Source organism: Vidua chalybeata, chromosome 11, assembly GCF_026979565.1.
Source record: "Vidua chalybeata isolate OUT-0048 chromosome 11, bVidCha1 merged haplotype, whole genome shotgun sequence".
NCBI lineage: Eukaryota > Metazoa > Chordata > Aves > Passeriformes > Viduidae > Vidua > Vidua chalybeata.
The window spans coordinates 5344761-5356023 of record NC_071540.1 but is presented as its reverse complement, the minus strand read 5'-3'; the positions used below and the strand labels follow the sequence as shown (position 1 = coordinate 5356023).

The window sequence follows — 11263 nt, the reverse complement described above, 5'->3', positions numbered from 1 at the left end:
CCTCAGCACTCACAGTAAAACAGGTTTTCCGTCAGTTCTTTTCCCACTTCTTTTGGGCTAATTGTAACATCTCAGCCTGGTCACTGTGCATGGAAAACAAAAACTCTTCCAGACAGATCAAAGCCCTCCTAATCTCTGAAGGAAAAGAAGCAAGTCCCCACCCCTGCAGCCCTCCCTCAGTCACAGACCCCATCCCCTTTTCAGTATCTGGGAGCTGCTGGTCCTAAACTAACAAATGCCAGTGGCATCTCTTAATTGAATCCCATTTAATCCCTGGGTGCCCAGTTTGATTGCTGGTATCTGTATCAAGCACTAATCATCATGAGGCTTCAGAAGCTGAAAGAGTGTCCCTTTGGTTTTTTAGGTTGTGTTTCATTTGAGACAGTTTTAAAGCTTTTACCAACTATGCACGCTGTTCCTTCCTAAATGAAAGCTGATTTTATATGATGGCAGTTGTAGGAGTTTTTAAGAAACAGGACAATCACTATGAGGGCTGTCAATGCTTGTTCCTTCCCTTTTTTTCCTTATCTTGCCCAAAGTGCCTGCAGTTCCCTTAAATGAGAAGAAAGGTGAAGGGTTAATCCACGTGTGTTATGTCTGCCTGGAGTTTCTGTGTCACTCTCTGTGGGGCATGGCGGTGGATGTGACCCATACTCTTCAGAAGGTAAAAAAAAGAATTTTCCTGAAGTGCAACCAGAGAACAACCATGATGACTGAGTATTGTAGGCACTGTGGAACCCCCAGAGAAAAAGGCTGGGACCCCCTCCAAGCACACACATAAATAACAGAAAACATGCTCCTCCTCCCTTGTTACTCTTGGGCAGAGACACACAATTCATGTCATCCCCCAGGTTCATCCTCTCACTCTTTGTCACCTGCACTGTTCCCCCAGTGCCCTGCAGCTCCCGCAGAGTGCTGGTGGGAGCTGGCAGAGCCTTGCCAGGCAAACCCAGGAGCAGAGCTTGGGCAGGGCCAGCTGGGCAGACAGGGCAGCGCTGCCGTTCGTGCTCTGAGCTGTTCTCTCGCAGGAGCACACCGGGACGTTTGCCTGGCTGTCACAAATTACCTGGGAGAAAGGTGCTTTGTTCCACATGGCTGTTAGAGTGTGCCCTCTGTCCTGGCTCTTTCTGCAGTGGAACACATCAAGGGACCCCAGTGCTGCCAGGGGGACAAACTCCTGCACAGTTCTCCTGGAGCTGGGGGCTGTGCTGGCAATCGTGGCCGAACTGGGAGAATGTTTCCTGACAAAAACAATCAGGAGGAACCACTGAGATCCCAGAAAATGTGAGGGAAAGCACCAAATGGAGGATGAGGTGAGAACCAGGGGTAGTGAGGTGGATTTTTGCATTTCATGCAGATGCTGCACAAAGGCAACCTGCCACATTCTGCTGTGTGGTAGAGTGTGTGACAGGGCACTGCAGATGCCCAGTGGGAAAGGTGGCAAAGGCACAGCTTTGGTGGTAATCACAGAGAATTTGCAAAAGGCTATGGCTGTTTGCTTTCGGCCTCATCCTGACCCCATGATTATGGATGCACTGATCATTACTGGCTTATTAAAGCTTAAAAACAGAGGGCAGAAATTTACTCTTCGTACTCAGCACTGCTCCTATGAGCTTTGAGATTATAGAGCAGATTTGGTAACTACTGAAGTGAGATTTTCTAGGGAGATCACAGGCTTTGGAATGTGTCCTGCATGACTAAAATGAACCAAAGACAACACTCCCTCTTTATTTAGATATTAAACTGAAGTTCATTCACTTCTTTCCCTCATGTAGGGAGACCTTTAAAGCCATGTACTCAAGTACAGGCTGGAGATGACTGGTGATGGGCTTGGTAACCATCACCAGTTCTTCCAAAAACACGGAGCCCTGGGTTGAAACCAAGGCCCAGGAGAGTGGGATTCAAAACTCAGTCATGTTCTCCTGCTTTCTATAAGCTCCTCTGGTGATGACTGCTTTTGGATTCTATATTAAGATTATTCCATTAGGGAGTTCTAATTTCTGAAAGGAGCTATCTCTCTGAGGATAACTTTTGTGGCAGTCTGAGCCCTAGTTTCTCTTTGTATCAAAATACACTTCCCTATACACTTAGTAAAAGGTGTCCATATAATGTTATGAATTTCTTAGACTGTGACATTCAGAATTTTATATCTACATTGTTAATGGTGTTTAAAGCAGCACACAGCAGTTTTAATCACCTTTATTTACTCTGTTATAGTCAAAATAAATTATTTGTATATCCTACAGTTACCAAAATGGAAAGGAAGACCCCCTCACATTTTCCTCTTAAGCAATTCCAAATCAGTTCCCTAAAGTGACCATAATACTAGAATAAAACATAGAGACCAAGGATAATGCTATGCTCAACATTTTATTTATATTTTTGTGTAAACATAATTTGCTTTGTAGGCACAATATAACAAAAGCTCTAAAGCAACAAATACAATTAAACAGTGGTTCAGTTCACTTCAATCAGGCTTAAGTTAAAGAAGCTTTCACAGTTCCTTTAAGGCAAATTGAGAAATACTTTGTTTCACTTGAAGAAACTATCCAATTGTCTCAGAGTTGTTTAAATAACACTGTCAGTAGTAATCACCTTCATTTCTGCTACAGTAAGACTTGGTCAGTGACAAGCCTTGGCTTCACCAGTTTGACCAGCACAGCTTCCACCCCTGCCAGCGTGACACTACTGCTTGTGGTCTCCTGAAAGGTACTTAGGGCTTGTGGGCCAAATTCTGCTAGCACACGTCCTGCTTCCAGAATGGATGCCTGAAAAACTTCCATTAATATCAGCAGCAACCTCCCTCCATGCTATATTGATACCAGTAAAACACAGAGCAGAGTTTAGCTGGCTGATGGCCACAGCTGCGTTGCACTCAGGTACTTCCAGTAGCAGCATTCCTTTGTACTCACTGCAACTACCTAATATCCTGCTGATCAGAATTTGGCCCTAAAATTGGTATGAATTAGCATGAAGAGTATTTTTGCCTTGCTAACAAAACCAGAAAGAACTAGCCAAAATTATGTGATTGTTGTCCCTGTGGTGTCTGTGGCCGTGACCAAGATCACCCATATTTGTCTTGCAGGGTAATTTAGAAGCAGAGCCCACCAGACTGTGGTTTAGAACAAAAGAATGGGTTTGCTATTCTGCTTGCCCTACTAATTTAAGGCCTTGAGAATGCCACTTACTGCCAGCTCGAAGGTCACCAGCAATATTGCTCACTTTGGCGTCAAATCAAAATTCCTAGTTATGTTAAGGTCTGTTGCAGGACAACATCATTACACTAGCTGCAAAACAAAATTGGGCATGTTTCCTAATGCTGTCAGCTGATGAGTCATGAAAACCTAACGGCCCTTCTTAAAAGTCCAACTGGCAAGCCCAATAAATGGAAAACTCTCACTGAATACATATTTTCTTCAGTGGATAAAGTCCCTGTTTGGCCCCGAACTGGCACTGGAAGTATAGGAAAGTCCAGCTTGAAAATAAACTCAACTATAATGAAGTGAAGAGAAAAATGAAGTTCTGGTTGGATCAATAGTTCAAAAGCTTTTTGGCATTTTTCTCCACAGTTATTTCTTGCTGTTACTTTTGAATTTGTTCGACCCAAGGGGAACTCCTTCAGAATGAACCATCTGCACAATTATCTGACAGTGGCTTCATGAGTACAGTGTAAAGAGGTGGACATTAATACTCAGGCAGCAAAACCAAACAAACAGAAAAACCTAACGAGAATCTTCTAAAACCACACGTAAAAGTCATCCAGACTCAGAAGTCCTCTCACACTGAGAAAAGCCTGAGAAGCCCACACTTTTCATTTTTTCTGTATTGATTTTAAACTTCTATCATAAGATGCTACTTGTAGATTTGGGTGAACAACTAGTCATGTCTGGGTAAATACCTTCTTTTGAAAAAACGAGTATTAATTTGAAGCTGTAGGCATTATGCAAGGTCTCTGCCAGTCCTTCAGCATTTCTACTGTACGTGATCACAGTAATTTTAAAATAACTGTTTTAACAAGACAGTTGAGGACCTGAGTAGCTGCTGTTTAGATAGGGGAAGGACGTGGAAAAAATATTTACTTTTTTCATGTTTAGATATAGTTTCCACTAGTGGGAGGTAGATAAGACTAGCTGGTCTTTGAATACTTGATCCTGTAAATAATTATAAATGTAACTGTACATAAGGAGCAGAGTTTTTGACAGAACAATTCTAGATAGAAGTTATCCCTGTACATGATTTGTGGTGGGATCAAGGCCTAAACCTCATTTTTTACAGGGTTAACTTCTGCAGGAGTTGACCAGCCTGACAGTCGACCACACATTAGCGATTTCAGAGCAAAAAACTCCGTACCAAATTTCTTTCCACATCCTGATAAGCGATCCTTACCAATGCAATTTAAAAATGAAATTTAAAATTGGTTTAGATTTGACATATGAGTCAATATGTCCTTATCAGAAGATGTTGATCAAAGCCTCTCAATTAATGATTTCTTGCACAATTTCAGATTCCATGATTCTGGATGAGGTACTTTTGAAAATGAAGATTAGGATTGCTTGTGAAATGATGAAGTATGACTGAGGAAAATAAAAAGTAATCTTGCTGCAACTTTTATTTGTGGTTCATTAAAGGAAAACTATTTTAATGCTGAAAATCCAGAAAGAGAAAATTATCCCTTCAGTTACTAGAATCTTTCAGACAGCAAGTAGGGATTTTTTTTTTTTTTTTTTTTTTTACTGTTTCCAACTTGCAAAAAAAGCCCAAACCTCCCAAATAACTTTATGCAAGATGTTGGAATTTGCATGAGAAAGATGCCCATCTAAAATTACACAGTAAGTTAATAAGGCTTTCAAACAAGAACAGAAAAATCCATGGGACTCCTACAGGGAAACTGGGTATTACACAGAAATGTCATAATACTGCACTGGATGAGAATGGCACTTGAGTTCAAAACAACAATGATCAACAGCTCATAGCTCAGCTGACTGCAACAAATACAACACACACTGTACTACAGCATTTGTTCACTGATGCACAGAAGAGATTTCCCAGTCTTGTTCCCTTCTCCTTCTCGGCTCCTCCTGCCTCCCCCACCTCTGGCTGCTACTGGATGAAGGGCATGCGCTCCTTGTTCTCGTTGTCCCCTTCGTGGTCCTCCTCCTCCTCCCCAGCCTCGCTTGTCTCCGTGCTGTCGTTGGCCATCTGCACCGTGAAAAGATCAAGGACATCAGAGCACCTTCCTCACCCTTTGATTCCTCCTCATTTCAGTTTGGTTCACTGGATAAAGCGACTTTGGAAACTCAAGAAGACAGGGCTGCCACACGAAAATAAACATTCTGCCTGTGACAGCCTCTGCTGGCTCTGCACCACTTCCAGCTACGCCTGCAAGCGGCTCCCCCACGGCTCACAGCTCCATTTCTTAACAGAAGGCTGTTTGTAGGACAGCTGCACACGAGGACTCTGCTCTGTGCACGTGGAGTAAACTGATAGTAAGGGCTTTGGATAGGAAACACAGCTGTGTAGGAAGTTTACAGAACGTGGGACCTCTGGGTTACAACTCCCGTATCTGCTCTAATGCATGGCCCCATCTGAGGCACAGTGTGGAAACTTAGGGGGCAATTTCCTTTCTTTTAGATATTAAAAACCCAATGAAACTTTACAGAGCAGTGGGTATGTAAATGCTGGCAGGATACACCCACAACAGAGTGCAGATCCCAGATCATACAAATTTTCATATTTTACTGAAGATGCCTGCACAGGCACTAGGCAATTGCAGGAATCTGTATTTCAGAACAGCATTTAAGGAGCACACTGTGGTTTTTTCACGTGGAAATATTTATTACAAGCTGTGTGATACCAGCACTTCACCCTGTCAGTGTGATAGGTCTGTGGAGGCACAAGAGTCTGGCCCACTGGATGGGGGTAGTGTTTAACAGCACATATTAGTGTGACTGGATTCTCTTATACACCCACGTTATCTCTCTTAGGACACAAGCAGATTCTTGTATTAGCTTATAACTACTTCAAAACCAAATAAGCAAGGGACCCATTTACTTTTTAAAGAGAAATGCAATGATGTTCCTTCCCTGATTGATTATTAGCCTCTGGTGGAAATAAAAATCTCAAACACAACCTGATTTTAATGCAGAAAAAACATTGCTCTGAAATTACCCATATTTTTGAGTTAACACCCTTTCATGCAAGTGTATTGTTCCACATGTGAGGTCCTCAAAGCCTTCCTTTTCCTTGCAGAGAGTTTGTATGAGACTGGGGGGCACTTTTAGAGTGAGTAAGAGCTTACTCTTAAGTCCAGGTTCTTTTCTTTTCTTTTGAAACAGGAGGTTTCTCAGGTCTGACAGCAAACTTCATACATCAGTATGAATTTAAAGTCAGGTCTGCATTATCTTCTTTACTGCTCTTTCCTACACCATCAGCAAATGCTCAGGAGAGCCCAGCTTTCATTTACCACTGCTCTCTGAAAGGTTTCTATACCATCCTAAGTGCTCCAAATCTAGTGGACCAGAGCTCCATCACTACTATCTCCCTTCAGGATATTTCTGGAAATATAATTTATGTGTTATACTTTGTATAAATGTATTACACAAACCAGTCAACTAAATTCCTACCAAAAGTATACTTTAACTTTAGTATGGGAATCAAAAAGCACTTCTATGTTTGCACACTGCAGCAATATTGACTGGGTGTTTTCCTGTCCAATCCACCTATTAATAGAGGAATTTTTTAGTTTGAGAAAGTCTGTTTGTTTTCCATCACAAGGGCAGAAAGACACGTGGCAGTTTTACCCCAGTCCAACACTTGCTGGCACGTTTTTGGAGAAGCAGATAGTGATTCAGTAGAGAGAAGTAACTGCTGGCACTTCAGGAAGTACATTTCTCTTGGATTAAATACAGAAATTATGGTTACTGGTGGTATTTGGGTGCTACAGATTTAGAAGAAATCAGTGTCAAAAAAGCATTACAAGCATTACGTGTCCAGAAGTCACTGCCAGGCTGTACCATGCCTGGCTGAACATCGTGTCTGTGCTTTGCACTCACCAGGGGAGTGGGTGCTTTCTCCACATCCAGAATGAGTTTTCCTATATTTCCTCGGTCATGGATTCTCTGCATGGCCTCCTTTACCTGAAAGAAAGATCACTACTGATAATTTTCAGTCACACCCTAGGAGAACCCTGAGTCCCTCTCTTCCAAAGCCAGCAAAACGTTTAAGGCATGCTCTGTGCAAGGTCACTCAAAGAGCTGCTTGAGCAAAGAATGAGAAACATTTTTTAGTGAATTTGTAAGGCCTGGCTTTTGCATTGTGTTTGCCAAAATGGGATGTGAGTCCCGAGGACAGTCTCTGAATAGCAAAACACATCCATAAGGTTAATGCAGAACCAAAGTGATGGATAGCTGAGGTGCAGAGAGAAATACAGGCTCAGCGAGGTAACTCTAAGAGGTTGTTCATTGCATTCCATCTTTGCAGAGTATTTACCAAGACATCCTGCTTTCACTGAAAGTATGAAACATTTTTCTAATTGACCTATGATATTTTTAAATTTCTTATGGGTTACCACAGAGGAAATGCCATGTCCAGGCTATGGCTGGGTTTAATGCAATACTGTGGGTCTTGCTGCCTAGGCAAACATTTATTTCCACCTTTTTGTCCCTTTTTTTCATTATTTTTTAAAAAAAATGTTAAATAACTGGTGTCCTACTATATCACCAAAACCATCTGTTTAACAGCTGGCTGCAATTAGTGCATGTGAGAAAGGCACAAGAACCTCTTCTTACAAGTGCACTGGAGAGAAACTTATTTTGATGTATGAAGTTTCACAACTCAGGAGAGCTCATTGTTGATAAATTGAATTTGTATGTGAGTGTGTTGCACTGAATGTTTAGTGTGCAGCATACAGACCACTGTTGAGTCACTGGCACAGGGTGCCCAGAGCAGCTGTGGCTGCCCCTGGATCCCTGGAAGTGTCCAAGGCCAGGCTAGATGGGGCTTGGAGCACCCTGGGATAGTGGAAGGTGTCCCTGCCCATAGCAGGGGGTTAGAATGATATGAACTTTAAGGTCTCTTCCAATTTATGGTTCTATAAATCACTAAAAATTGGAAGATGTCAAGAGTTTCCTCACTTTCACCATGGGAAACTTCAGGAACTGAAAATGTGCCCATAAAGGCTGTTCCATATCCCCATCATGCTGCTCTTTGCCAGCATAACAGGGTCGATTGAGACAAAAATGAGTTTTATGTTAATAGGATTTAGCACCTGTGACATAGTTCTATTGAATATTTTAAGAATAATGGCAAATGTGTTTGAAAGAAAATGCTGAGCTGGGACCTGATGGGTCCCACAGTACATTTAAAAGCCTGAATTGGGGTCCAGCCCCCCAAAATAGTCCCTGAATGTCTAATACAGAAGGAGGTATGTGATTTTTAAAGAGTATACAGCATTCAACTTCCAATTAAATTGAATGGATGCTGGTCACAGCACAAAATGTCTTCCCCATCTGTCAGCCTTACTTAGGAAGCTGAACTGCAGTGAACTCAGAATTACTCCTTGAATCTTACAGAGGTGTTCCCTCAATAATGAAATACCAGACTTAAGAAAAAATCTATTAGAACAAAAGAAAAATTGCACTGCAAACACAATGACTTTCTAATTCAGGGCATTATTGTAAATTCACCTCAGAAAACACAATCTTATGAATCCCACTGGATAGCAGGCTGACCTCAAGTGTAGTCCACAACATCACAATACCTTTTATGAAGCTACCTTAGAGCATAAGCCACACTCAACTTTCCTGTCAGACTAGCTCTGCTCTGTGGATAATATTCCTTTATCCAACCATGATGCTGGAGAAGCAGCAGCTGTATAATTTTTATGACTGTTATTACCCAAATCAAGCTTTTAGGAGGTTACAGCACAGCATAAATAACAGAATTGGAGAAATCAGCAAACACACTTGCCCGTCCACTGAAATTTATAACCAGAACATCATGTGGAAAGCAGGGTATGCAACATTTATTTTAATTTGCACCATATCGTATTTAGCAAGGCAAATTTGAGAAAATGTGCCTTCCCTGCTTTTTTTCACATACACAATATCAAATTTAAGCCCCTGGAGAAGGGTTCAGGAGTTGTTTCCAGGACACTTGTAAGTAACTTGCAAATGCAAACAGTAGGCAGAGGCAGAGGCAACAATAAAGTTTGTAACAATAATAGTGGCTATGGAATCCAGGTGGAGCTATTAAAATACATAAAAACATTGAAAAGAATTTGAAAAGCTGATACAACATCTGTGCCTTTTAGTGTTATTTGCAACTTACCTACCCAGCCATTCCAAGTCTGTCCTAGTGCAATGCCATTCAGCACACGATGTCTGAGTCAAGAGACCATGAGCTATTTTAGAAATGACTAATTTTATGTTTATGGCTGCTAACAGTCCACTTGTTCAAGACTGCAACTAGTTGTTTCCCAAGGTGCCTATTAAAACCATTCCCTCTTCTCCTATAGGGGACAGAGAGGATTAAAAACCTTCTTTGCTGTGCAAGTATGGTTAAGTTGTTCTGCACAGACTATGTGGAAACTTTTGGTTTTTTCTGTGCCTTTCACAGAGGGAGGAGCTTCTGTGAGTTTGTGCCTCCGTGTTTGCATATCTAATGAAGACAGTGCATTCCTCTGTACTTGGTCAAAACCAGACCCAGGCTTAATTGGTTGTACAGGGAGGTAGGTAGAAATTCTGGAATTTACTGGAGGTTCCCTGAAGTGGCTGAAGTTTGATTCAAAGGAAACATCCCTTCTAGCAGAAGGGTTTCCCTCTTCTTGCAGCATTCTGTAAGAAGAATTCCTAAATCCCTTTTCACCAATTATTCCATATTGGTTGCTATTTACAATTGTCAGCTTAAAGTCAAGTAAATGGATTTTATTTTTGTTTATGTGGATGAGTTAATTGAAATTATTATTTTACAGTATCATCATCAGAGGGGTCTTGGATTGGAAACAGTGCAAAGAGGTGTTTACTGATATGAAGAGTTTCCACTGGAATAAAGGACAAAATTCCATTGTTCTGGGTTTGTTTTCGGTATGGCTCAGCCCTGAGAGGGTCTGTGTCTGAACTAGTGCCAAACTACAGATTTTGGCCTTGAGAGCCCCCAGATTGACACAATTTCTCTCAAAGCTCTGCAAAGGAATCAGAACTATTACACATTAGTGGACCACTGGTCCTGGCAGCAATGATACACTGAACTGATATAGTATCTCTCAAGAAAACCCATAATTCAATTTCTCTTTAGTTAATGATTTGCAAAGTTTTTTTTTTTTTTTTTCGTTAAAAGCAAAAGTGAATCCTCTACAGTAACAGACATAAACTATTTTCCATTACTGAACTCAGCACCTGTGTATGCACTGGGAGCATGACATGATTTTATTGTAGTTACTCTGTCTTTAGTGAGCTGATAGCAATTTTCCTTTAAAGTAAAATACAAGCTTGCATAGAAAAATGAGAATAATAATTATGTCAATTTCTTCCTTCTACATAGTAAAGTATTAATAATAGCAGACAGTGAAGCACTACTACAGCAAGTAAGAAACCAGCTTTTGGGAATCACAATATACCCACAAATGACTTAGAGAAGTTTGATGAAGTCTCTGTCAGTGCTCATGACTAATTTGCAATACACTTCTCTGTGAGAAATATAGGTTTAAAAATTAAGCATATTATTACCTGTAACCACTCAGACCACACAAAAAGGATTTTTGTATTGAAATTAAAAATAGCAGGCACAATACAATTTTTACTCAAACAGTATCTGCAATGCTAAAACAATGAAAACCAAGGTGTATTCCAAACAGAACAACTAATATAACATGCTGGCATTGTATCTGGATATTTGCAGCCAGCTTCTAATTACTCTGCTTTTCCACAGCTTTTGATGTCAAGGTGTAAAACCAGTCCATTTAAAATCAACTAAAAGTCTCTTTTTTTCCCTGAAATACATATTGTACACCTGCCTTAATTCTCCTTTTATCCCTATGTTCTCCTTGGATTTTTCTTGTTTGTTTTTAGCTTTTCCCAGGTGGAATCAGTAACTGGGACAGATTTCTTGTCTGGCTTTTCATCTTCAGTCTTTCATTTCGGGACCAGGACTTTTGCTGTCCTGGTTCCTTTTCCTTTGAAAAGTTCCTGAATAGAGACACTTTCCTGGGTGCAAGTCTGATCCTCTATAAATAATACATGCCTGAAACAAACAAACATGCTCCAAC

The 11263-nt window shown here is 40.9% G+C and overlaps 1 protein-coding gene across 1 annotated transcript in view; it reads right to left on the bottom strand.

Annotated features, from left to right (window-relative positions):
• Nucleotides 1-2351: 2351 nt before the first annotated feature.
• VAT1L (vesicle amine transport 1 like) overlaps nt 2352-11263 on the bottom strand; it is a 55508-nt gene continuing 46596 nt past the window's right edge. The window contains exons 8-9 of the mRNA XM_053953194.1: nt 7053-7136; nt 2352-5199 (exon numbers count right to left, since the gene is read on the bottom strand). Of these exons, the coding sequence (XP_053809169.1) occupies nt 5101-5199; nt 7053-7136 (183 nt within the window). The 3' untranslated portion in view covers nt 2352-5100. The remainder of the gene's footprint in view (nt 5200-7052; nt 7137-11263) is intronic.